The 26,738-nt window shown below is 46.9% G+C and overlaps 2 protein-coding genes across 2 annotated transcripts; one reads left to right on the forward strand and one right to left on the reverse strand.

Annotated features, from left to right (window-relative positions):
* The first annotated feature begins 1,342 nt into the window (after nt 1-1,342).
* Nucleotides 1,343-18,482, forward strand: WDR82 (WD repeat domain 82). Its single transcript, XM_068981936.1, has 9 exons — nt 1,343-1,503; nt 5,549-5,646; nt 8,340-8,406; nt 12,379-12,478; nt 12,913-13,029; nt 13,275-13,430; nt 13,873-13,942; nt 14,499-14,641; nt 15,643-18,482. The coding sequence occupies exons 1-9, from the start codon at nt 1,343-1,345 to the stop codon at nt 15,670-15,672; spliced, it is 942 nt and encodes a 313-aa protein (XP_068838037.1). The 3' UTR covers nt 15,673-18,482.
* Nucleotides 18,483-20,418: 1,936 nt separating this feature from the next.
* PPM1M (protein phosphatase, Mg2+/Mn2+ dependent 1M) lies at nt 20,419-24,896 on the reverse strand. Its single transcript, XM_068982313.1, has 10 exons — nt 24,673-24,896; nt 23,905-24,028; nt 23,509-23,763; nt 22,945-23,057; nt 22,510-22,594; nt 22,300-22,418; nt 22,099-22,162; nt 21,762-21,869; nt 21,510-21,658; nt 20,419-21,183 (listed from the first exon to the last, which is right to left on the reverse strand). The coding sequence occupies exons 1-10, from the start codon at nt 24,894-24,896 to the stop codon at nt 21,039-21,041; spliced, it is 1,386 nt and encodes a 461-aa protein (XP_068838414.1). The 3' UTR covers nt 20,419-21,038.
* Nucleotides 24,897-26,738: the final 1,842 nt, after the last annotated feature.

Consider the following 26,738-nt stretch of genomic DNA (forward strand, 5'->3'; position numbering starts at 1 on the left):
CCATAGCCTTGACTAGACGGACCTTTGTTGGCAAAGTAATGTCTCTGCTTTTGAATATGCTATCTAGGTTGGTCATAACTTTCCTTCCAAGGAGTTGGCCTCAATAGCTATGGTTCCCAGGCTCTAGAGCACAGGCCACTCTGCAGCATGTGACATCCTCCCAAACTAGGGATTGAACCTGTGTCTCCTGCACTAGTAGACAGATTCTTTACTACTGAGCCACCAGGGAAGCCCTACAACACTTTCAAAGAAGGCTTAAAGAAAAGTTGTGGGCGGTCATCACAAGAAGGTACAACCAAATGAAAAAAAAAATTCATCCACTTAAAATTTATGCAATCTAACGTAGGCTGCTGCTAAGTCACTTCAGTCGTGTCCGACTCTGTGCGACCCCATAGACGGCAGCCCATCAGGCTCCCGCGTCCCTGGGATTCTCCAGGCAGAACACTGGAGTGGGTTGCCATTTCCTTCTTCAATGCATGAAAGTGAGAAGTGAAAGAGAAGTCGCTCAGTCGTGTCTGGCCCTTGGCATGGACTGCAGCCTACCAGGCTCCTCCATCCATGGGATTTTCCAGGCAAGAATACTGGAGTGGGGTGCCACTGCCTTCTCCATCTAACGTATAGTACACCTTAATAAAAAAATACAGAAGTTGAAATCTGGCTCTGTCTGTTGCGGACCAACGGTCAAAAGCCACCAGCGTTGACTCACACCCAGAACAGGCCTCCTGGGGCGTAGCCCACCTCCACAGTACCTGCTGTCCCTGGGCCTGCGGCCGGGGCTCCTGCAGGGGGCGCCTGAGTCTCTTAGCGGTGGCGAGCCCGCACACAGGCCTGAGGCTCCGGGTCACGCGGGGCCTTGGAATCCAAGGGGTAAGGACGTGGGAGTCCCCTCCCCTCCCGCCCCCGCAGCAGGTCAGGGAATTGCCTCTTGGGGCCACCCAGCCACGCCACTCCCTGCCGGCAGCGCTGACGTCACCGCCCCGCCTCCTCGCCTCGCGCCGCCGTTACCGCCCCGCCCCTTTTCCCGGCTGGCTCCGCGGTGAAGTTCCTCGCCCTGGGCTTCTGCCTGTCGTCCCAAGATGGCGGACACAATGAGCCGGCGTCGCGCCGGTTGGCCCTGAGGCGACCGTGAGGCTCAACGGTCGGCAAGGCCCCACAGTCCGGGCAGAAGAGTGTTGCTTAAGCAGGAGGAGAAAGAAGAGGAAGCGTCCCGACTGCCGGCCGCTCTCCCGCCCGCCGCCGGCGCGGCGCCCGCCCCGCCCCGGTCGGCCCCTCGGCAGCCCGCCCGTTCCCCGGGCCCCGCCCTGGCCCTGCGCCGCCGCCGCCGCCTCAGGCAGCCGCCGCCATGAAGCTGACCGACAGCGTGCTGCGAAGCTTCCGCGTCGCCAAGGTGTTCCGCGAAAACTCTGACAAGATCAACTGCTTCGACTTCAGCCCCAACGGCGAGACGGTCATCTCCAGCAGCGACGACGACTCCATCGTGCTCTATGACTGCCAGGAGGGCAAGTGAGTGCGGCGGTGGCCTTGGGCCCGGGTCTGAGTCCCGCCCGCCCTCCGCGTCGTGGCCTTGCGCTCGCCCCGCGGCCGGCTCTCTGCCCGGGCCCGGCCCCGCGGCCTGTTTTGCACACGGTCCTGCCAGGGCCGCGTCCCCTCCGAAGCCGTCTGGGATACCGTTTTTTTCTTAACAACGATGGCGATAACAATAATCTTGTCTTCCTTCGGTCTCCTTTCAGACCGTTTTTGCATCTCTGGCCAAACCCCGCCTTGACCTTGACCTTTAAACGCCGGGTCCGCCCACCGCGGCCCCAGCTGGTAGCTTTTCCGCTAGGCGGGCTTCGTCCTCGGTGCCCGTCGGCTGTGGCCCCCTTGCAGAACCGCGGAGGCTGCTCGGCTGCCTCATTCAGCAGAGGCAGCTCCCTCTGCCCTCTGCTCGGTGACCTCGATTCAGTCCTGGCCCATCGCCGGTCCCCTACCCCTCAGCTTCCCGCCGTGTTTTTGCCGGAAGGCCGCGTGGGTTGCAGTTGTTACCTGTCAGGATTTATTTGTTGTGCCTCTTTGGGCCCCTTGTCTTTTCCTTTCTGTTGCAAATCATTCTCTTACTCCCTCAGTCCCGGTTCCTACGTTTATAGTTAACTTTTTAACAGCATCTGAAACTTTTCCTTTTTGCCAGACACGGACGAACCTGGCCGTCCCATCCCGACCTGAATGTGAACCTCCTAATAGAACAAAGAAAATATCATGTAACAATTTCGTGTTTCTTCTTATACTTGTTTTTTAAAATTACACCTTACAGTCGATTAGGACTTAACCACAGTTCTAAGTCTGATCGTGACATTTCTAGGTTGTCCCAAGTCCTCTGGAGACCCAAGACATCTGTGCCTCTGCAGAATCTTAAAAGCACAGCACTTTGCCAGTTCCTCCCTTTTTTCCCTTTTTCCTCAGCTCTGCCCCAGACTTGCTTTCTTCATGTCCCTGCTAAATTGTGAGCTCCTTTTTGAATCCTTGGATTTTTCTTTACCTTCTCCAGCTGTTCCTTTTGTCTGTTTTGTTTAAACTGATGTCTTCTATAAACTTTCTTTCAGAACTTGTCTCTTCATTTCTGAATTTGGTTATTTGAGGTAATGGTCTGAACTCTATTGTTCTCCCCAATTTTTTCCTATTTGGGCTGTGAAAAAGTATTATGTAACTGGCTTTGGATCTGCCTGCAGTATGTGGAAGAGTGGCCTATAGTGGTGGTCCTGGGGGAAGACAATTGTTAGCTGGACCGATGCTGAGTGGTGATGTGAGTCAATGTTATTCATTTCTGTCCAAGTCTGGCCACTTGCATTAACGTGGATTAGAGTCATGTATAAAGCTAGGGTGGAGATAGAGGTTGTGGGGTCCTGGAGCTGGAAGAAATTTTTAAGCTGATTTGCTTGAAATGCTTAGTGCTTGTGCACAGATTAGAACCTCTTCCTGGAACTTGAGGATGGAGGTGTGTATCTTCATTCAAAGAAAATGAAAATCGTGGAAGCATTTCTTCAAAGTTTGTCTCCAAATATGGCATAATTTCCACCCCTTAGTAGAAATGACATTAACTGGAAGTCCTTCTTGTTATAAGTAAAATATTAATTTTATAACATAATTCAGTTCATTCATTCATGTAGCATTTTTACATAATTACAAACTTGGCAGAAAAGTTACACCATTGTTTACAAGAACTCCCAGGATCCAATAATTAGTTATGTTTTGCTCTGTTTTCTTTGTCATTTCTATGTAAATGTTTATATTTACATATGTATATGTATGTATATATGTGTGTGTGTATGTATATACAGGTGTGTGTGTGTGTGTGTATGTATATATATATACATATATGCATGCGTTTTTTCCCTGAACCATTAGATAGTAATATAGAGGTATCAAGCCCCTTTATCCTAAACAGTTCAACATGGATATCCTACGCACAAGGACTTTTTCTTATGTAACCAGATTACAGTTATCCAAATTAGAGATGTAATATTGACACAGTAGTATACAGCACATTCTTTAAAAGATTCTCATATGAATTGTGACCTTGTTTCACCGTGATCTGTGATAAGAGAGTGATCTGATAGACTGAGTTCTAGTTTGGCTTTGTGACTAGATATGTGACATTGGTCAGATCTCTTCTCTGGCCTCAAGGAGTCCATGATCCTAAGTGATAACGTGAAGAAAAAAATTTGCCACTAGTGTAGGTCAGACCAACATTGGAAGAAAAGTAAGATTTCCTTGGAAAGCACAGTATCTGTATTAGATGGTACTAATGTTGGGAGTTTGAAAATAGCTAAAACAAAATTCTTTGTGCTTAATATTTTCTCTGTTTACTGTTCATTGACACTTTCTTTATAATGGAGTTCATCCACTGAGTGATTTTGGGGAGAGGGAGGTGCACCACAAGACATGTAGGGTCTTAGTTCCCCTACCATGGTTCAAACCCTTGAACCCTGCATTGGAAATGCACAGTCTTACCCACTGCTGCCAGGGAAGTCCCAAATGATTTTTGTTTGTTTAGTATGAAAGCATACAAAGGATATTACTTTTGGTAGATGTTGTGAATTATTCAGAGAGAAGGATTTAATATTGTTTATTCTTACCTAATCACCAGAATCATAGTTTGTGCAAAGAAGCTTACCACAACATTTGTGAAAAAATGTGCATAGTCCTCTGAAATGGATGCATTAGAATCTAGCTTTCAAACTAGAAAATGATACGAGGTAGAAGATAATGTTAAGCTCAAAACTTTAGGTTAGTATTATTGATATATTTGAGACAAATAGACCATACGTAATTGAAACTGAATATTTCCCTTAGACCGTACTCTTTAACATTGGTTCTTCAGGCTCTGTCTTCATTATTGTAGGCCCAATACTGAGGTAAGTAAGCTTCTCTTTCCATTGGTAGACTCAGAGTCAGCTGTCTTGAGAGTAAGCACATGTTCGTATGCACGCTCACTCCCTCACTCTCTCTCTCATTCACTGGTTAACACAGTGACTACATGGCAGAACCCAGGATGGTGGACTCGACAAGGTAGCATTCAAACTGCTCTTTTTGTTTACTCATCTTTTGGGAAACGGTGAGAATGGGAAAATTCAGTGCATTTGGAGTGAGAAATCTTGTTTGTAAATAGGTTTAATGTAGGGAAACCCTTGACGTCAGAAAAATTGAAAGTGCAGATTGACTTCTTAAAGCTCCCTGAGTCATCTGATTGTTTAGCATCTAGGTTTCAAGAGGTTTTTACATTGAGAGGGTGAACTTCTTTCCCATAAATTCTCGGTAAACAGTAGTATAGGATTTATGAAATCCTCCTGTACATAAATGTAGAATATTATGAAGTTTTTGATAAAATATTTCGATGAGATCAGTTTCAGCTTGATCTTTAAGATTCTGTAAAAGAAGATAACATTTAAGGAACTTCAACAAATAGACTGATAATCTCAAGCTTAGAAATAAGTGATTTTACATTTAAGTAAAGAGAAAATAATAACTAGTTTTGATACAGAGAATTAGGTTTGTCTTATAAAAGGCTCAATATGTGCTTTGGAACTATAAGACAGAGAGGATGGAATTATATTAGGAAAGGCAGTTTTGCACCTGGTTTCAGTTTTGATAAATCATTTCTTGAAGAAAGAGCGTCTTTCCAAGTGAATGGCTTAAGTTTTGGCCTCACTGGTGTGACATATTCCCATTTTCCTCTTTTTTATAAGTTATGGATTGTTTTGTGTGTCTTTCTTCTCAAATAGATGTACTTCTTCTCAAAGCTTACTTGTGAACAGTGTAGTAAATGCTAATTTGAGCCCTTAGATATACTTCTACTGCCTAACTTTGGCATTTTGGTTCAGGCTGTCGCCCTTGATTGATTCTGTTTATTTCCTCCCTTTTTGAAAGAAACGCTGTTTCTTTTTAGTGTTAGGACTTACCAAGAATCTTCACCCTTCCCACATCATTCACGTGCTTCTCTTTACATGAAGATACTAGATTTTGGTGTTGGAAGATTTTGATGGTTTTCTTTTTCTGTCCATTTCTTTGGCAGACCAAAGAGAACCCTGTACAGTAAGAAATACGGCGTGGATCTCATCAGATACACTCATGCAGCAAATACAGTTGTTTACAGCTCTAACAAAATAGACGGTAAGCAAACTTCTTTTTAGCAAGTTAATGGTCATGATTACCTTTGTTTGGTAAGGTTTATGGAACCTTTGTGACCACTTATGTTTGATTATAGTTATTTTAAATTTTCCTGTGATATTTGCTGTGCTAACATCATTATGACTGAAGAGATGCTGGAAGCAAGCCATTAGAACTTTTGAAGGACTTGAAACTGAGTAAGGAAGTTTTCTAGTTTAGAGTGGGGAGTGGAAATAGGAAGCTACGAATTGTATTTACCGTTTGTGCTGCTTGAAACTTGAAAGAATACTTTTAGAAGAAATAAAAGGAAAGAACACTTCACACACAGCAAGTGTTAAACAGTGCTGCCTTCCTGTTCAAAATAACATAGATTTGAGAAAAGTTTTCACAGATACTTTCAGGTATGGTAGTTTAGTAGACTTAGAAGAGTTTTTGTATTGTCCAAACTATTGATGGTCTGTGTCACAAAGGACAATATACTGACCTTAGTTTTCTTTGATTCCAGGGACATTTTTTATCTGAATTTTATCCCCTTTTCCATTTGTTTACTTATTTAAATTTTTTGACCATACCATGTGTGCGACATGTGGGATCTTAGTTCCTCCATCAGGAATCAAACCTGTGTACCCTGAATTGGCAGTGCAGAGTCTTAACCACTGCCACTCCAGTCTGAACCACTGGACTCCCTTTCTTCTTTAAATAAAGTTAATGTCTTTGAAGAATAATAGTTATTTTTCAAATTTAAACTTGTGAATTCTTTCTCTAATAAAGGATCTTTGTTTTTACTGCTTTTCCTCTGTGATAGGTCATTCTCAGTTGACAGGTCATCTTGAAATTGAGCTATAACACTTTCATGTTAGGACTGGGTTTTTTTTTTATTTTAATCTTACTGACTTATTGATTGTTTCATTTTTAGCAGTAAGATTTTTCTAATGTCATTCAACAAAGGTTGCTTAGACTGCTATTTTGGTTATGCATATCTCAGCAGATGGGTAGAAGTTTTTTTTTGTATGAGAATTCTGTACTTGATTTTTAGAAAGTATATTGTTTGTACTTTTCATGCCTTTATTTCAGAAGTGGTTTTGTAAGTAAACAGTACAATTGATACTTTTGGACAAGAATATAAAACAGGATTTTGAGGAAATACATCCCTGTGATCATCTGAATGAATGGTGTTTCTCCTGTTGGGGTGTTTTTCTGGGTGATTAAATGAGAATTCTCCAAATATGGTGCAAGATGAGGCAAATGTGTAGCACTTGCAGCTTTGCTGCCAGGCCTCTGCTATGAGGACGTTGCCTTTCCTGTTTCGAGCACATCCTGAGGAGTTGCTCCAACGCTTCGTATCCTTTTGCCTGATTCCAGGCTGAGGTAGTAGTTTGTACAGTTTGAGGGTCTATGATACCACCCGGTACAGGAGATAACTGTACAGGCCACTGCCTTGCCGGGAACAGTGCGCCGGCTACCGAGTGGGGCGGAGACGATGGCGACGCCCTGCCCACCTCTGGGAAACCAGGTAATGGGGAAGGGGTGTCTTCTGCTTAGGGCCAGTGAGGAGTTCCTCGCAGTAGAACAGTCAGGAATACTTTACAGTTGCCAGTTGAGAACTTTGAAGATGTTTTCAAGGAAACTATGTTTAGCTTTGTGCCTTTTTCCCTCTCCCAGGTAAATTCCCTGTTATTAGTACCCCTGTGAACGAGTGGACAGAATTTGTGCTTTCAACCTTTTTGTTCCTGTATACTGTTTACCTCCATAATGTTCTTTCTATGCTTTCCTTTTCTGTATTTTGGCCCTATTGCCTATTACATTTTTCAACAATTGTTTCTTATTCCTAGTCTTGTCAGAAGCATGGTACTTTCCAGTTCTATTATTTATGGAACTTCATTCCCTTCCCAGCACCATTGTATTTTCTTTTACTTTTTCAGAAGGAATGATTTGGTTTTTAAAGAGTACCTTTCTTATTCTCTGCAAGCACAGATCTCTGATGACTCTTTTCTTTGATCTTGTAAAAATCTCACTGCTGTGAACTGGACTTGGTATAGTTCATGGCTGATGTTTAGATATCTTGCAGTCTTTTTAATCTAAATTTTCTCATTTCTTCTTTTGGCCACTTTCTAACTCACTTCTCTGTATAAGGGACCATTATAGTTGGTTAATTAGAAAAGGAGTAGAACTTTAATTCTCTTTCCATTTTATTTAATTTCAGTGTAAATTGTGTATTCAGTTTACATTCAGATGAGGTGTAGGTTGGGTTAACATGCTGTTGGAGAACGCTGGAGAAAAATATGCCAGAGTCCAGCCTGATCCACAGCTCAGTACGGCTGTTGAGTTCTTTGAGCCTGTTTCGTCAGTAGCCATATGTTTTTCTTTAAGGTTTGCATTCTGTGGGTACTGAAACTGTTGTGAGGTTTTTGGTGGGTGTTGGGGCATATTTGCAGGATAATTTTCATTGTAACTATGCAGGAGCCAAAGATTGGTAACAACAATGATTTTTAAACATAGCTCTGTATGCTTTCAGCTTGAGAACTCTGCTTTTGAGTTACGTGAAATCTCTAGTGCTGTGGAAAGGAGTTATTCACTATTGTGTATTCAGACTTTGCTTGAATTATGGAGAACAATGAATTCTTTTACCTTGTCTTTTCAAGATGAAAATGCAAAGTAAATTATTTAAAAATAATAGGATATTTATCTTCTTTCAGATACTATTCGTTACCTGTCATTGCATGACAACAAATATATCAGGTACTTTCCTGGACATAGCAAAAGGTAAGACACAGTTGTTAAAAAAAAGTAAATAGGTTATCCAGAGAATAAACGAGTGGAGAGATTTTATTAGTGAAATGAAGCTAGTTTCTCACTGCTGCTTGGCATATCTCTTAAATCTTCTCTTGTTAACCGTTCCTAAACAGTCAGCTCTAGAGTAATCAGGGTTGTTGAGCCAGGGGTAGGACTTCATGGATAAACTGAAACCTCAGTTAAAACATTAATAGGAAAAATGTGGACTAAAGATACTCAGTGGAAACCTATATAGTAAAAATTGCATTTGGCATTTAGAGATCTCAAATATCAGACATCCCTTAATGAAAGGACAGTTTACATGTCTGAGGCTTCCTGTATAGGTGGCCCCCATCTCAGCATGCTCCTCCTCTACATAAACATGTTCCATATGAAGATTTTCATGAGAATGCAAAATTGATAAATTGTCCTTTGTTACTTTTTTGAAAGTTAAAAAACTTGTTTCCTTATTCAGTTTCATAATGCAGGTTGTTTCTCTCTGTCTCTTATCCCAATTCTCCTAGTATTTTTCCTCCGGTTTTTCAAGTTTGGGTTGAATGTTGTACACAATTTCCCTTGGATGCTATTTTAATCAGTGGGACTTTTCTTTGCAAATGTACAGTAATCCAGCATGGAGTGCTTTAGAGCCTTGATAAGAGGTGGGCGGAGAACACCCTGTTTACAGTGGCACTTCTGATTGGGCTGGGCATTTTCTTTGTTGCTGAACATAAGAGGTGGCAATTGTTGGTTACTGTGTAGTTCAGACAAAGAATGGCTTGAGACTAGTAGATGTTTTTGTTTGTTAAATTAATGGTCACAAACGTTGTCTGTAATTGAGAGTTGATGGCAGTTGTTTGAAACTGTCCAATCTTACCCCTTGCCCAATTTCTTGACCTTCTGATTCTTCATGGATAACTTTGTTCCTCTTTTGTGAGAAAGTCAAGACCATCCAAACTGAGTTCTTTTCAACTTCTGTCTTTTCCACCTAAATTCCTCTCTTCCTTAGAAACCTTTCCCTGAGAAAGAAGTAGTCTTTTTCTTCCTTGAGAAAAACAACCCCTCTCTACTTTCTTCCATCTCCTTTACTGCCTACAGACTTCCTTACCTTGAATTTTTTGGTTGAGAATATCACCCACTTCTTCTCACTGTCAGACATAGAAGAAGAATCTGCATATTCCCATCTCTACCTCCTCACATTCATTCACTGTTTAATTCTCTCATCCAAGCCAAACTGTTTACTCCCCTTTCCCTGCTGCCTCCAGGTAAAATACACTGCCTGGGGCTTGTTTTGGCACTCAGCCTCTCAGTAAAGCTTTTTTTTTTTCCCCTTTGGCTTTTCATCTTGGTTCTGTTCTTGATATTCTTGGCCTCTCTTTCTTCTTTAACTCTGAAGTAAGCAAGTAAGCACCCTAGCTTTTTTCTCTGCTTCTTGGTATTTTCTCAGCTACCTCCATCACTGATTTCATTCAGCTCAGATGGCTTCCCAAATCAGTATTTTCAGCCTGTGATTTTCAGACTGGACTTCGCACCTACAAGTTTTATACACATCTCTGTAGGTCTCTGACAGATCTGATACTCCATCCTTTGTTAAATTCCTTGGGCCAGTTCCTCTGTCTGCCTTATGTTTTTTCCATCTGTCTCTTGTAGTTCTCCCAACTCAAAGCCTCTGTTGTCTGTTCGCTGCTTTTTCCCTGCCTTCGCATTTAGTGAGCTGTTAAATCCTTTTGACACTACCTGGGTTTAACTTCATGTGTCACTTTCCTCCATACTTACTCCTTTGCTTCTGTCCTTGCTCAGGTAAATTACTGTCATATCCTAATCTCCCCACCACTCACTATCCTGCTTCTGCACTCTTGTTTTTTTTTTTTTTTTTACAGTTTTGACCACTTCACAGCCTCCATCAAAAAGCCTTGGAGTCAGGTTCTTTTCTGTCTGTCTGACCCATTTTCCCAGTGTTATCTCCCGCCACTCCAGTTGAGTTGAACTCTTGCGATGCTTCCTGAACTGCCTCATGCCTTCTCCTATCTGGCATCTTCCAGAAAGACCACTCCCATTGAAACCCTATTCAACACAGGTGCAGCTGCTTCCGGAAAGCCTTCTCTGACCCTCTCTTGGAATTGTCTGGGCTAGACAGTTAAGCTTTCTTAGAGTGGAAATCTCGTTCCTCCTTGCATTCCCTGTGCCTCTTAGCAGAGCCATATGCCAAGGTAGACTTCCTCTGAGCTTCTGACCTGAATACTGGGACATACAATTACATGTCCATATGCATTTTCCTCACTCTGTTTTATTACCGCCTCAGCATTCCCAGGAAATTTTGGCTTATAGTATCTTTAAAATTTTTAAGTTGATGATGTAATGCAAATGTTAATTTAGTTATGCTGGAAGATTGGTGGGGGGTACGGCAGGGAAAGTACATTTTCTCATTTTCTGTTCGTGGCACACATTTTAATTTCTTTCTCATGGAACCAAAACCTCCTGAACCCCTTTCAGTGTCATCTAAAATTTGAACTTCCTCTATTTCTACAGTTAAAAAATCCATTCACAAATGAGTTGTGTGACTTGATCACCTTATTTTTTAACTTCAGATTTTTCTTTGTCAAAATGAAACAGTACACCACCATCATTTCCTCAGTAATCTTCACCTATGACACCCACTCTTTTGTCTATGAAGTGTTTTTTAGCCAAGCCAGAATGTGGAGCTGCTCTTTCAGAACACCCAGAAGGAAGTACCATCTGAGTGTCCATTTTCACAAGGGCTTCCTCAAGATCCCCCTGGTTAGGGCTCTGGCATGCTCCAAGAGGCAGGTAAAGCAGAGTCACATGCTGTCCTCCATAGGCTGGGCCCAAATTCTGGGGACATGGTGGGTATCTTCAGTGCAGAGCATGGCAGAGCAAGAACATGAGCAGAGGGGGAAAGAGAGCCCAGATGAGGCCTTGGAAGAAATATTTTTCAGTGAGTGATTCTTAACAGTATATGGGTCCCCTAGAAACATAGCATAGGCTGTTAGCACAGGCCTGTGGCTCTCTGTAGGTATGGCACTCAAACTATCAGCCTCACCATCACCTAGGAACATAGATTGTCAGACCTATTGGACCCACAAACCTCTAGTTAAGGAATTTTTTTATTAATAAATTGAGATATAGTTCAATACCATAAATTCATCCTTTTAAAGTGTACATTTCAGTGGTTTTTAATATATTCACAGAGTTGGGCAACCATCACCACTGTATAATTCCAGAACATATTCATCACCCCAAATAGAAACCCTGTATCCATTAACACTCCCCATTTCCTGTCTTCCTAGCCCCTGGCAGTAACTAATCTACTTTCTGTCTAACCTCTTTTACTTTCATGTATGTTTAATATGAATAAGTGATTTCATTTCTTTTTATTGCCAAATAATATTCCTATGTGGTGATAACACATTTTGTTTACCCATTTATTAGGTGATGGACATTTGAGTTGTTTCCACTTTTTAGTAATTATGAATTATGCTATTATGAACACAGATGCATGGGGATTTTTCTTTTTGACATATGTTTTCCTGTTTCTTGGGTGTATACCTAGCAACGGAATGTTTACCTTTTAGAGAAAGTGTAGAACTTTTTCAAAGCAACTGTACCATTTTACATTCTTACCAGCAGTGTATCAGGATTCCAATTTCTCCACATCCTCACCCACACTTGTTATCTCTCTTTGATTTTTGCTTTGCTAGTGGGTATGGAGTGGTATCTCATGATTTGATTTGCATTGGAATCGTATATTTTTATGTTGTAGCTTTAAGTTGCTTTTTAAATTATACTAATTGCCTTTGATTATTCCAGATTGCTTGTGTATGCTTGTTTCTTAAAATAACATTCTTAGGAGAACATATATAGGGAGGCAGGCCAAATGGTTTAGAGTTCATATACAATTACTGCAGATGTTTTGCTTCAACTACTATTTATCTTGATGCATTGCAGGGTGGTGGCCTTGTCCATGTCACCTGTGGATGACACTTTCATTTCTGGGTCTCTTGATAAGACCATTCGGCTCTGGGATCTCCGCTCTCCTAACTGCCAGGTAATGTTGCCTCACAGTTACACTGTAAGTGTTTTCTGTGGTAAGCACTATCATCAGTGCTCCCTCGCAAGGAAGGGGAAAAGCAGTGTTTCCTTTCTGGGATCCCAGAGTCTTTAAATTTGGGAGAAAATCGTTTCTTTTCCTGGTAGGTGACTAATAATTGAGTTAATACCTTAATCCAGTGCATATTTATTATGATCCATGCCTTACTGTTTTAAAGGCAGTTTTCCTGGAGGCTCTGAACTATAGATATTAGATTTCAGAGATTTGTTTTTATTTGAATTCAGTGTCTGTAAAATTGTACAGTTAGAGTTGATCTGAAATGAATTGCATGGAGATCTATTTTTTTAAAACTTCATTTTAGTTAGTTTTATGTTTGTTTTTGGTAGAATCCTGGGTTCATTAACTTTTTAAAAAATTTTCTTTTTTCTTAGGGTCTCATGCATCTACAGGGCAAGCCAGTTTGTTCTTTTGATCCAGAAGGATTAATTTTTGCCGCAGGTGTCAATTCTGAAATGGTCAAACTTTATGATCTTCGCTCTTTTGATAAGGTAAATCTTTGAATCTTTGAACTGTCTTGATACTATGGAGGTTTTGAAGGGTGAGATGGACATTTAAGAGCCTTTTTCTACACTAGAGGAGGTACGTGGTAGATCTTAGAAAGCATCAGAGCAGTACTTAATCCTCTGCTTTCCCTAGTCCCAAAGGAATCTAAAGGGATAGAATGAGATTTGGCTCTGGCAGAAGGAATGATTGATGTGCCTTGGGCCTGAGGCTGCTGTCTTCATCTTTGCAGGGGCCATTTGCAACATTTAAGATGCAGTATGATCGGACTTGTGAGTGGACAGGACTTAAGTTCAGCAATGATGGCAAGCTCATCCTTATTTCCACCAATGGCAGCTTCATCCGTCTGATCGATGCATTCAAGGGAGTGGTGATGCACACGTTTGGGGTGAGCTGACAGCTTTTGCGCTCTTTTTTTTTCCTCCCAATGTTCTTACTTTTTCTGTGGTCATCCCTTCTGAGAATTATGTTAGCTAGTTGATGGAGACCAGCAGTTGTCTTTGGTTAAAAGCATGGACTGGCATTTTCTTCCTGCACATGACATCATTTCTCTTGGATTCTGAGACATTTACTTCTCACTCAGTGGCTCAAGTTTTGTGTTGAGATATATAATAATTCCTGACCATAAACATTATCTAGCTCCCTTGAACATGCAGTTGGGAGTGAATTAATTGTAAAGGGTGGTAGCCGAGTCTGGAACCTTGGTAGCATGTGGATTGAGAAGGAGAGAGTATATCACAGAAAAGATGTGTATGTGGAGTCAGTGTTTGTAGGCAGTTATTTTTTGTTAATGGCACTGTAACGAGTATTGTTTTGCTTTTATTTTTTAGGGTTATGCTAATAGCAAGGCTGTCACATTGGAGGCCTCGTTTACTCCAGACTCCCAGTTTATTATGATTGGTAAGCTTCCTTTATCCCCTTTGGGGGTTATTTCTCTGATACTGTGCATTATGTTATTTTTGCTGGTTATAACTAACTAAGATACCATTTATTATCCTCTTGATAGAAATTTTCAGGTTTCTGTGTAGCACATTATGTCAAAAATATTGTGTCTTTAAACTGTCCTGGCTTTGCATGTCTTTACTGGGGATGGACGTTAATGATGGTCTTCTCCTGGACCAGCATAGAGTTAAGTCCTACAAGCACTGTCTTGCTGATAGTGCCGACTTCCTGTTGTAGCCTTGCGTTGAGTCACTTTAGTGTAGATGTTTGTAGGGTGGCTGTATTCAGCCCCCTTTTTAAATGAGAAAACTGAAGTTAGAGGGGAAATGACTTGCCTGAGAATAGAGTCTGGATCAGTTCCTAAGGTGTCTTTTCTTCACTGCCTTTGCCCCTTCTTCATTTCTGCTGGTGGCTGGGCCCTGAAGGTGGCCCGCTTTCAAGATGTCAGTCCGTGGCTGCCGCTTGTCTTTGTAGTGTGCCTTGAGCTGTTGCATGCCTTGATCTTTCTCTTCAGGTTCGGAGGACGGCAAGATCCATGTCTGGAATGGAGAGAGTGGTATAAAAGTGGCTGTATTGGATGGCAAACACACAGGCCCCATTACCTGTTTGCAGTTCAACCCCAAGTTCATGACCTTTGCCAGTGCTTGTTCTAACATGGTATGTGAACAACAGGAGACATCATCCGCATAGGGGCCCTCTTCATTTGGGGTGGGGGTCCTTCTGCAAGCACAGTGAGTTGTTTTAAATAGGCACAGTTACAAGCACCCAAGTTCATGTTTCTCAGCTGGTGGCCTCCCTATTTCGCCTCTGTTATCTTATCTGTGATTGGGCTGGCCTTTCACTTTTACTTTTCTTTCCATGATGTGGGATCACCTCTGAGGTGGAAATCTTAGCTCAGCTTTGGCTCCTGGTTTTGTGTCCAGACTACCTGAAGCTTTGCCTCATAGTTTTTTGGTTTCTTAAAACTCTTTGAGCCAGCCTTTTGTGGCTGCAGACTTTCAGTTTTTCCATTCCTCTCAGATTATGCTGAGTTCATCAGAAATTCTTAGTTAATCACAGCTCACCACTTAGAATTTTCTCCAGGCCCCTGTCTCCTCCTGGACAACATGAGCAAAACAAAATAGCAGTGAATCTCAGCCTCCTATTTCCTCTTGGCATCTCCTAAACCTGTTTAGGTATTGGGTATGAGGCATTTCATTACTAGCCTACTCAGAATACATTGCTCCATCTCTTTTTCTTTTTAACTAAGAAAACTGTCCAAAAAAAAAAAAAAAAGGGTAGCAGAGCCATCCAGTCCAACCTCTCTTGTTATTTACAGCTCCTGAATGAGAGGGCCTGCCTGAGGTCACTTATAGGTTAACAGTGAAGCCAGACACCTACCTCCCAGAGAGCAGTCCTTTTTTTTTTTTTAAACACTGGACCTCTGAGATGTAATTTAGTGTTGAGGGAAAAAGAACTAGCTTACTTTCACATAGATTGGGGAGTGTTTCTCTGTTTATAGATTGCCAGTCTGTTGGTCAGGAGGGAGGGCCACCAGCCATAGCTGCTTCAGCTTTAGGGTTGGGTGCCTTGATGGTGGGGAGGGGTAAGAAAACCCTTCAGCATTGAGGAGAGAAGCTTGGTTTCTTAGAGTTGACTCATGTTCTTCTTTCATCCAGGCCTTCTGGTTGCCCACCATTGATGACTGACCTGCACGGTGCTTGGCTGTTTTCTGTACAGCGAGGGTGGCAAGTAGGAAAAAACTCAGAGGGGACTAAGATGATAGTGGGATTGGATCATTTGACTGGGCTGGAGAGCATCCTTCCACATGGCCTTCCCAAGAATGTGTTGTACATCTGCTCAAAAGAAAAAAGTTACTTTGCCGAACTTCTTCAAAAGGACTCTTGGTGTGGCCAACTCAATCGGGACTCAGACTTTCCAGCTATCACTGCACCGAACTCTTCCAGAGGATTGACCAGACTTGTGATGAGGGGATAGTGGGCCCTCGAGACGCCTTCAGTTTTGAATGTATTTGCTGCTGAGGAGTCGGTGAAGTTGTTCCTTGTGCACATCCCTTCTCCCACCCCCATCAATGCATGGGAAGCCACAGTTCTGATTTTGAGATGCTAGGGCAGCTCAGTGCCCCTTGCCCTCACCCTGCATGCCTTGTTACTGGGTCTCCCTGTGTTTTTGCAGCATCACCCACAACCGTTGCATTACTTAGGTGCCAAGCATTTACAGAAGTAAGTCTCCATGTATTTTAGGGTCAGAAAGGGACAGATGCAGAAGGACCTTGCTTTCCAGGAAGCCTTGCAAGTTAGTCATGTGACGGTGGGTGACCTGACCATGCCTCAGGCTCTGGGTAGGCAAAGGGTCAAGGGCCTGGAAGGGAGGGAGGAGTGGGAGCAGGTGAATCCCTAGGGCTGGGAGGTCTAGCAGCAGCTTGGTGTGGTCCCCTGTCATCAACACAAAGCCGCGGTCCTTCTGGGTGCCCGCCAAGTCTGATTGTGTAGGAAAGCAAGGTGGGCGTCTCTTTTTGTGCATGAGCTCCATCACGCGTTCCTGTGGGCCAGTATTGTGGAGTGACTCCGAGCTGTTTACATTGATGCCTTCCCTGCCCACCACAAGTTGTGTACATAGTCTCCAGATGATCCTACCCCTTCCCCAGCTCCCAACATGGGGCTGGCCTAGGCCTGTGTTATATGTTATATTTAGCCTTTTTATATATGACTTGGGATTCTGTTGTTTGTATTTTAGCACAGTGTGTGTACACCTTCATTTAAATATATCGTGTGTGTGCATACATATATACGTATATATATGTATGCACACATATATATATATATATTTTAAAAGTATCAAGAAGTTCAGCTGAAGGAGATGAAGCCCCGTGCCCCCGGAGAAAGACTGCATCCTTGCTAATAGTGTTTGCCACTGCCACAAGTGTTGGTGAGTCTCCCTATTAACCTTTTTTCCCTTCGGGAGACTAAACAGAAGCAAAGCTTTTAGTGTTTGCTGTCCCCATGGCAGCTAAGTGAGGGTCTTGGAATGACTGCCTTGTGTTCCTCAAGTCGCACTTTGGGGCCTTCTCTGCAGTATTAGCCCCTTTTTTGCCCAGTGATGCTCCGTCTGCGCCTCTATGTGTGACAGTCACTCTTGCATGCCTCTTGTGTCTGGCTTCTAGCATTTGGGGACAGGATGCTGGAACCAGAGCATTTTCAGCTTGTCTGAGGCTTCCTTGCCAATTACAGGTCACTCTTGTTCACCTGTATGTCTGCTTTCTTGCTGCTTTTCCTTGCCTTGTCTTGGGGAGGCTTCCTAATCGGGGTTGACATGAGCTGCAGATAGCTCATTACCTTTCCCCTGCATGGCCTTCTTAGAGCAGGACAAGTGGCATATTATTTCACCAAGTTCCCAAACATAGAATCGAGTAACACATTCCCTGCAGACCCAGAAACAGGCCCAACAAGGTTAATGTTTGACTTGCCCAAGAGTACCTACCCACTGGTGGGGAAAGCAAGCCATTACTCTCGCCATTCAGCAGCAGGAATAGGCTGTGAATTGCTAGCAGTTACTGTTTGTTTTCTCTTGCTTTTTTAGCAGTTACTTTTTGGTTTGTTCCTCAAATTTAAGGGCAAGGGGCATACATCTTTGCCAGACATAGATTGGAATCTACAGTTTCTGCAGTGCCACACTCTTTATAAAGCTCTGCATTCTCAGAGTGGAGAGACTTTTAGAAACCAAGTGATCTGAACTATTAACTGCCCACCCCTGGCTTTCCAGGGTAGAAAATTCATGGTAGGAATAACTGTTCAGAGAGAGTACTTGGAACTGTAGGTTAACAAGAAAGCCTGCATAAGTGACGTATCTGTAACCCAGAGCAGCCACCATATATGACTTGTCTATCCGCAGAAAGATGATTTGTATTGAGTTCCTGTGAGTCTGAAGCAGAGGCAGCAGGTCCTTTGAAAATAGGCACTGCACTGCTTCTGTTTATGGGGACCTGTGGCTGCAGAGCCAGCTCCTGAGTTGGGAAGGAAAGGGGAAGATGCAGCTGGAAGTAACCGAAGGTGATGCCATGGTGGAAATAAGGCAGAATTAAGGGAGGAGTGTCTGTGAGCCAGAGACCCTGAGGAGCACCAGGGGTGCTAAGGCACCTTCAGTGGGAGCCGAGGTGCTTAAGTTCTGGGGATGGGGGCGCACCATGCTCTCCAGAGTCAGGGCCAAAGCCACTGATTTCTATGTGACGGTGACGCTGCACTGCTCAACCACCAGCCAGTGGGTTTTTTTTGTTTTTTTTTTTTTAAGGAAAAAACGTAACTTGCAGTCATAATTAATGCTTATTAAGAAAAATCTGGGAATTTTAAAAAGAATCAGTTTACCACCCAAATGTTACCACTGCTAATCTTTTGGTGTTGTGTTCCTCTAGACATTTCTGTGCATATAGATTTTTGGTGTGTTTACATAGTTGTTATTCTACTGTATATACAATTTTATGTCCTTTTTGTACTTAACATATAAACGTTTTTTTCCATGTTATCTGTCTTAGACAGAATTTTATGGCTGCAGCCTCTTCCGTTGAGTTTTCCTAGCACTGTGTGCCTTGTTCTTAAGAGTTGGAGGGCATGGGGGTGGGTTGTCCCCTGTCAGTCCTCCTGGCTCATACTGGGACTCACTGAAATGCTGTGGACAGGTTGTTGGGCTTGCTGGGACTGCCTCTGGTAACTAAGCCCTGTGGGCTGGTGGGAGGAACCCTATATCCAGCTGTCAATGCATAGCAGTCTGGGTCCCTCAACCCCCCATTCGAATAAGCAGCAGTAGGCCAGAAATGAGTGACCCAGAAAAGGCAGGCCTGAGCCAACCTTGAGATCTTCAAAGACTGTATTTGGTGTATACCTCAAGCTGCCTTTCATGCCTACTGTTAACCTCAACCCTTGATCAGTTGGCAACCTCTAGCTGGAATAACGTTCATCCTGCTAGGCACTAGCTTGTGGGGGGCCAAGTATAGTGGAACCAACCTTCTGGTAGAAGGCCTGGCCTGTTCCTTAGTAACCCCCTGCCTGGCCGGTGAATTGGTAACTCAGTAGTAGCGTGGCATCCTCAGCTGCAATACCGTGGGCCTGCCACTTTGCCCCTGGTCGTTAGAGGTTGACCAAAGGCTCTGGAGGGCAGCAGAGGGAGCGTCCCAACTTGTAAGGGGCAGGCCATGCACAGGCTGTCAACATGACTGCTCAGGGAGGAGGAGGTCCCCCCAACGGCCTGCCGTGAGGGCTACTGCAGTTTTTGGCTCTGCTGAGAGACATGAACACGCAGGTGAGTGTGGCTGCCTTTGCAGTGGTCACTCCTGTCAGTTTGGCTTGTTTGCAGTTGAGAGACCTACCGTTGCCCACTTCCTGGGCTTCAGCCTTGTGATGTGAGAAGCAAAGTAGACTGTGGGCGAGCTGGCTCAGTAGTTGACGTGGGTAGTGGGTTGGCAGGCACAGGATACCGCTTACAAAGCTTTGCTGGGGGCAGGGGTGAGTGGAAGGTGGGGACTGCTGAAGAAATAGGAAGTAAAACTACAGGGTGGTAGGGCACAGTTGTCCTTGCCAGATGCCTCACTAGAGTCCTGGAGAGGCTGCCCAGAGCTGCTGGGGCCAACCACAGTTGGTCATGACCCAGCAGTGGACAGAGGTAGGCCCAGAAGTGCAGGGCTATGGAATATGACTAAAAAATAAGTAATCTCATAGTTTATCCTATCTCTTCCCTAGAGAACATGTAGCAAATGGAGTCTAAAGTGAGTTAATGGGCAGGAAAGGTGGTCTGGGAGCCTCCCCAGTGTGTTAAATAAACAAGTTTCACCATCATATTGGGCTTAGTGGTCCTTGTCCTTTCTGGCTGCAGTTTAAGGCTGTGAGTTGCCTGGTAGGAATCTCAATTGTAAACCAAAGTAAGAGTAGATGAGGGAAGAGTTAGATAAGGCTGAGGTTATGAAATTAAACAAATACTAAGCATTTGAGCCTTGGCCAGTGCTGGATGATAAAAAGGGGTCTTGTGAGGAAGTTGAAGAACTAACCTACTCATCAAACAGCAAGCTCTGGAGCCCTAACTAACTTGTCTCCAGTCAGTAAGTCTAGCTTTATTCTAAATTTACTGTAAACTTTATACTAAAACTACTATAATTTGCATTTTTTAAAAACCCAAAGGCATTCCCTCTGGTACCTCAAGCCCAGAACTCACAGCCAGCAGTGGGGACCCTCCTGTTCTCCTGGGCAGCAGTTCTCTCACTGGGGTTCATCCCAAGCTGGGAACTAGGGAGGCTGCGGAGAAGACAGTGCTGATTATAGGGAAATTTGTAACGTGGAGCTAAGGTTAAGACTGATTTTTTTTTTTTAAAAAGAGAACGAGAAGAAGCAAAAAGTACTATAATGCCAAGCTTTACAGCAGTTAACAATTCACAAGGGTTCTCTGCACATAAACATTTAATAGGGAGGTGATGGAAGCAACAAAAGGGCATTGTTGAGGCATCAGCCTTGGGCAGGGCTGGGGCCAGAGAGGAGCAGTCAGGAGCAGTGACGAGGGCATTCACCACTCAGCCACCTCTGGGGCTCCTTCTGCCCATTAGTTTCTCCCCCAACTAAAGCCCCTGCGTCCGTGCCTCTCCTCCAGCACAAAGGGGAGCAAGAGTAGGATCTCAGTGACATTAATGCGTTAGAGACCTGGATCCAACCACAGTCTGTCTGCCCTTTCTGGCATCCTTGGCCAATGCACTTAGTCCAGCTGTCCCGATTTGGGAATAACGTATTGAGGCTGTTCAGGATCCTCTCTGAGGAGCCTTGTGTGGATTCCTAATGTAAAGTGACTCTGCCAGACATCATTATTGACAGTAGCGTTCTTTGCCTGGCAAGGAGGGGACCTGGGGAACTCCCTACTTTCTTCCAGCTCTGACTGCCTTGTAGAAATGCGCACCTTGAAATGGGTTGGGGTCAGGGCTCGGTCTGGGACTGGGGCAGGCAGACCTGCTGTTGACCGTGGTGGAGGGATACCTATATCCCACCTGACCCCTTAATGGTTCTGGGATGCGGTGTCTGAATCCTCAGTGGCTACTGTGCCCCTGGCCCTGGTGGTGCAAGGGAATCACGAACACAGAGACGTCGTCGTAGGACACCTGCCCTTCCTGTATGGGGCTGTCATCCGTCCCCTGTGTGCTGCGTATCAGCATCTTGGCCAGCTCCGAGAACCTGTGGGGACCGTCCTGCAGATGTACTTTGGGGCCAGATCAAAGAGGCAAGGCCAGCCCTCAGGGAGAGCTCCCCCAGTGCTGGACGCTTGAGAACTCAAGCAGTGCAGTCTGACTGTGGGAACTGGGAGGGCCACAGATTGGACCATGTGAGTATGGACCCAGAGAATTTGGGGACCCACAGTCACCCCCAGGAAGCCTGAGGTAGCTCCAGTCCTGGCCAACTGTTCTTAGCTGGACTCCTCTGCTGTGATGTCTTCTCGGTACTTCTTAATGTTGCTGCTGGTACTAACCCAGGTCCAGGCAGATCCCCAGCAACTACAGTACCTGTGTGGGTCCTCTCGGTTGCCAAGGAGGAAGCTCTGCACCAGCCGTGCCACTTGCTCATTGGACAGGACATCCCAGAGCCCATCAGTTGCCATGATAACCACATCCTCCTCCTGGGGCTCCAGCTGGTCCATATCAAGCACAGTCACCTGCAAGGTAAGTCTGAGGTCTCCTCACAGCTCCCTTCCTAGCTCCCGCCAACCTTGCGTTGTCTGCTTTTCTGGGCAGATGGAAGTGCTGTGGCCCCCTCACCTGTGGGACAGATAGCAAGAAGGGCTTGAGCTGAATATTTGTGTCCAGGACTCTGAGTTGATGGTCTCCTAGACCCCGGGAGACGGCCAGGGTTCCCAGTAGCCGAGCCTGGAAATAACAGAGGTGTGAGGTGATAGCAGACAGCCCCAGAAAATGTACACGTAAAGCACACAGAGGTGGATTGTGACCCACGGGCCCCTGGGCTGAGAGAGAAACATCCCTGTGACCTTGAAGCAGCCCCTAGGACCTCAGCCAAGGGCCCCCTTGAGGGACAAAGGAGCTCCCACCTCTACAGGGGGCGATTCAAGAGGGATTCTCGGAGTGGCCGTTCACTGACCTGCCTACCCTGTCCATGAATCAGTGGGTACTTGAGATCCGACTTCTCCACACACTTGTAGCTCCTACCAGGAGCAGACCCAGTATCAACCCAGGCCAACAGGGCCCACCCTGCCCCGTGGAAGGGGACTGCCCCAGGCCACCCAGCTGAGCCTGGACCCCAGGGCTCTCCCCACAGTGTCCCCAACCCCACTTCACTCACCAGCCACTCATGTGGTGATCCCTGAACAAGACCTTCTGCCCCAAGTCATCCCCCTTCAGTCGCCGAGGGAACTCCAGTCGGGTGAACTCACCAGCCAGAAGCTCAGGGTAGATAAAGGCCTGGGATAGGGAGGCCTTGCTCAGATCAGGCTCCCTCTGGTGGCCCAGGAGCTGGGGCTCCATCCACATCTTCTCCACTAAGAGCACCTACCAGCTGCTGGATCCGCTGCCGCTCAGTCTCTGGGGTGAACTCAGAGCTCAGGGGCCGTACCTCATCCCTCCGCACCAGGATGGCCCTGGAGGGAGTTTTAGAGGAGACGGAGAGGTCTGTGGAGCAGCCTCCATCCTTACCATGGCCTCCCTCCTGCCGGCCCCTCCTCCAACCACCAGGGGCCAGTTCTGCCCACGCCAATCCCTTGCTCAAAGCCCCTCCGTGACTGCTTAAGTCCTGCGGGATAAAGCCTCAACCATCTGACCCGGTCCCTGAGGCCCCTGCCCCTCTGGCATCTGGCACATACCCAGTGCACAAACAGCTCAGCCATCTTCCTCATTTCTGTCTCTCCACTTCCAGCCCCCTTCACTGTCCCCCCCACCTCTCCTGCCCATCTGCTTGCCCCACCTCGCTCACCCTCCAGAGCTCACTCACCTGCTGTCCCCAGCATTGGCCACATACAGCTTTCCCTTCAGGGACACAGCCACGAGGGCTGTGCAGCCACCCACCTGGCCTGAAGCCTCCAACTCTCGCCCGATCACCTCATCCTGGGGCAAACCAAAGCTGCTTTAGCTGCTGCTTGTACTGCCACTGTGCCCCTGTCCCCAACCCCCACCCTATAGCGCACTTCCCAACCAGCAAGCATGGCAGTCCCTGCCCAAAGTCACTATGACTCCAGGATCCCTGTGGTCAGGAGATCTAAATATATCCTTGGGGAGGTATGGAAGTCCTAAACAGTGAGGAAGAGAAACCAAGGACCTAAAGGATATGCAATGAGATAATACAGGTAAAAGCACCTAGCACATATTAATAGGAGGTGCTGGAAAAACAGGAGAGGTTATGGTGACTGCTTAATAACAGCCTAACCCAATTTTATCCTCTCAATCCGAAGATCCAGGGTGATCACCATTAAGTGCAGGGACGCCCCCCTAACCCAGAGTCCCTCAGGTCCCTGGGGGTAAAACCTTCCCTCCTTCCCCAGCCAAAGGTCACACTCACACACTCCTGAAAGGCACTCTCCAGAGCCCCGATCACCAAGTCTTCCGTTCTAATGCCCTTTTCCTCCACAAACTGGGGGTCACTGGGGCAGACGCAGCGGCCGCTGAGGTGCATGGGGGGCTGAGTGGCCACCATGCCCTCTACCACAGCCTCCAGTTGCCGGCGCAGGCAGGAGTGCAGAGTGTTGGCAGCCAGGATAGCTGCAGCTGGACCACCGTGCCCATCAAACAGTGCCCAGTAATGACCTGTCAGGAACTGTACAGGAGGGGCCTGGCATCAGGCTCTGCCTGGCCTCCCTAGTTGTCCCCTGACTGAAAGTGAGGCACTAGGGCAAGAACCTCAGTCTGCAGTCTCGGCCCCAGACTATAAGAGGGGCTCAGGCTCAGCTGCACTCACCTCCTCTGAGCACAAGGTCAGCCATTCCTGGTCCTCTTCAACCCCAAACTCACATCTCCGGATGCACAGCTTCCCACAGGCCGCCTGATCCTCATTGAACTCAGATTTCTCTGCGTTGATGATTCTGAGGCCAGGATGTGATCAGTGACCCTTTTAGAGACACACCTCTGCCCCCATGGGCACAGAGAACAGTTGAAACATAGAAGGGAGCCCTCCCTCTGGAGCAATAGCCACCGTGCTGTCCCTAGCACACACCTGGACAAACAAATGCTGGTAGTTTGCAAACTGTTCAGTGATCTCACAGCTAAGGCAAAACTCAGGACTCAGCCGCTCTGGAGCTTACCTGCTGTCCTGGGCTGGCAGGTAAGGACAAGGCTGCCTAGGGAGCTGTGAGGCTTCCTTGCCTATCTGGTGCCCCATCTCAGCCATAACCCAGGGTGAGATGTGTGTGTGTGAGGAGTGGAAGGATTCTCCAAAGCCCAGAACGCTGGATCTCTGCAGGGACCCTACCTCTTTTGGAAGCCTGAGGGGGTAGGCTTTTGGGCTGAGGGGGCAGGTCCTTCCCGACCTGAGGTGGGATGCGGGAGGGACCAGAGGAAGTTATCCACAAGGTCGGGGGCGCGGGATCCTTCACTCAGCGGAGCCTGTTTTCTCAGTCGTCAGCACGGGACCCGGGCGGGATCATGGGGTGGGGGACGCGGCCTCGGGATAAGACTCGCGGGGAGGGGGGAGGTTCGGGCGGGCCCCCGTTTGGGACCGGGCACTCACTCGGCGTAGCCTGCGTTCCAGGGCAGCGAGCGGCCCCGTACCGGGCTGCGCACGGGCCGGGCGTCCGGGCGGCGCGAGGCGTCGGCGGTGCCGGAGCTGGAGCCCGAGCCGCGCAGGAAGCGGGGCCGCCGGTAGGGCACGGGGCTGGCGCGGGGCCGGGGTGGCCGCGGCGCGGGGAGCGGGCCCCTCGGCAGGAAGCGGCGCCGGAACCAGTCGGCTGACATGGCGCGTTGGCCGGGGGCTGCCGGCGGGGCGCCGGGCGAGAGGCTGGGCCGACGGCACCGCCCGCCAGTCCCGGGAGGAGGAAGCGGGCTAGCGGCGGGGCGGAGCCGGCTGCGCGGCGACGCCCCCAAACCCCAACCTCCCCGTCGCCCGGGAGGGAGCCTGTGCGCGGCCTGGGTGCCATCAAACCTACCGACAAGCTGGTGGTGTTATCAACCCCACTTTACAGGCAGGAACACTGAGCCTAAGAGAGACTAAGAGGCTGGCCTCCGCTCACCCAGGAGCCTGAGCAGGCTGAGGTTCACCCACCGGTACGCGGCACGAGCCTCTGAGAGGGAAAGTGCCTCCTCCCCGCCCAGGGAGGCCGTAGGGGTCCGGGGCCTCCAGGCCGGATCAATGTCCATGGCAGAGACTCAGGCCTCTTCTTGCTAGCCCGGAACCTTACACAAGGGCAAGATGGGAACAAGATGTACTTGGAGGTGTCACACGCCTGACACATTGAGTAAGAGGCTCAGAGCACAGTGTTCCCTCAGGTGACCTGCATGCCTCACCCACTTGGCCTGGCACCCTCCGCTTTCAGACCGGGCTTGGTGGTCACCCTGGCCTTCCTTATCCTGAACATCCACTCCCACCCTCAAGGCCAAGTCTTGTAAACATTGTGCCTCCAATCAAGATGTCCTCTCTAGACAGACAGCAGGGGCCTCACTAGAGTGTTAAGTGACTGATGGGCAAACAGAATCCTTGGTTCCCCGAAACAGCAACTAGTCAAGAGTTCAGACTTGTGACTAAGGGAAGTGAAAGACTTTCATCTGGGCTGGGGGCAAGATGTTGTAGGCCTCTTAACTCCTGGCTGCCCACCACCACGGGGTCTGCAGCTGTGTCCCCCTTCACACCTGCATGCTAGCACCACGCTTTGTCACCGTCCGCCACTGAAGCCCAACTTCCTATGCAGGACTGTTACTTCCATCTCATAACAAGGACTCTTGAGGCCCACAGAGGGGAAGTGTCCTGACACCCAAAGCTGTGCTGTTTCCACTATGACAGTGCAGCTGACTCAGAACCCCCACGGGGGATTTCTCTTCCCCTTTCCTCCTCTGGGAAGACAGGCCTGGCCACTTAAAGCCCCTGAGGCCCCACAACCCAGGGTCCTGGGGCAGGGGAAGGGGGCAGTGGGGGGCACTACAGGAGCAGTCCCTACCTTCGCTTCCATGCCTAAGCCCAGCACTTGCTCACCACTGGTCCTTACTTCCTCCTGGAGGCCAGCCCTGCCCCACTGGGAGTTCCCCCCACCCGCAGAGTATGGTTCCTGGGGTAGAGGAGCTGTGCCCAACAAGCTGTCCCTCAAGTAACTCAGTTCCAGCTAGCCTGGGAGCTAATTTACTGTCCCCACTTTGTGTGTCAGACCCCAAGCAAGAGAAGAGCACTAATGGAAATGAGCTCACCTGTAGTGATGGGGAAGTCCTGGTGGACAGTGCTTGAATCAGCCTTCAAAGGGGAAGGGGACAAAAAGAAGGCTTTCTAAAGGACACCTGAGCTACAACCTGTCATTGGGACAAAATGCACCAGTGACCCAGAGTGGAGCAAACCCAATTCTATCAGTGGGGTGACCTCCTCATCCCATCAGCCAATGGCTCAGAGGCTTTTAAAATCTTAAACCAGAGGCAACAATGCAAACAGAGTCTATTCCCCACACTTACCATCTCGGACTCCCCGGGTGGATGAAGGTCCTGTTCTCTTAGGTGTATTCAGAGAAGCTCCTGGCAGCCAGGAGTCACAGGTGGTCTGTTGCCCACCTTAACTATTTTGAGTTTTCAGAGCCATGTAGAGTCTGACGGCAATCCCAT

Source organism: Capricornis sumatraensis, chromosome 10 (assembly GCF_032405125.1).
Source record: "Capricornis sumatraensis isolate serow.1 chromosome 10, serow.2, whole genome shotgun sequence".
Classification (NCBI taxonomy): Eukaryota; Metazoa; Chordata; class Mammalia; order Artiodactyla; family Bovidae; genus Capricornis; species Capricornis sumatraensis.

What these genes read in the sequence shown, in the direction of transcription:
- WDR82 (XM_068981936.1), top strand. Translation starts at nt 1,343, where the DNA reads ATGAAGCTGACCGACAGCGTGCTGCGAAGCTTCCGCGTCGCCAAGGTG. An exon ending in CAGCTCTAACAAAATAGACG is followed by an intron (nt 5,647 to 8,339) that starts GTAAGCAAACTT and finishes ATCTTCTTTCAG; the next exon opens with ATACTATTCGTTACCTGTCA. An exon ending in TCCGCTCTCCTAACTGCCAG is followed by an intron (nt 12,479 to 12,912) that starts GTAATGTTGCCT and finishes CTTTTTTCTTAG; the next exon opens with GGTCTCATGCATCTACAGGG.
- PPM1M (XM_068982313.1), bottom strand. Translation starts at nt 24,896, where the DNA reads ATGTCAGCCGACTGGTTCCGGCGCCGCTTCCTGCCGAGGGGCCCGCTC. An exon ending in AGAGTGCCTTTCAGGAGTGT is followed by an intron (nt 23,058 to 23,508) that starts GTGAGTGTGACC and finishes GGTTTGCCCCAG; the next exon opens with GATGAGGTGATCGGGCGAGA. An exon ending in GATCACCACATGAGTGGCTG is followed by an intron (nt 22,163 to 22,299) that starts GTGAGTGAAGTG and finishes TGCTCCTGGTAG; the next exon opens with GAGCTACAAGTGTGTGGAGA.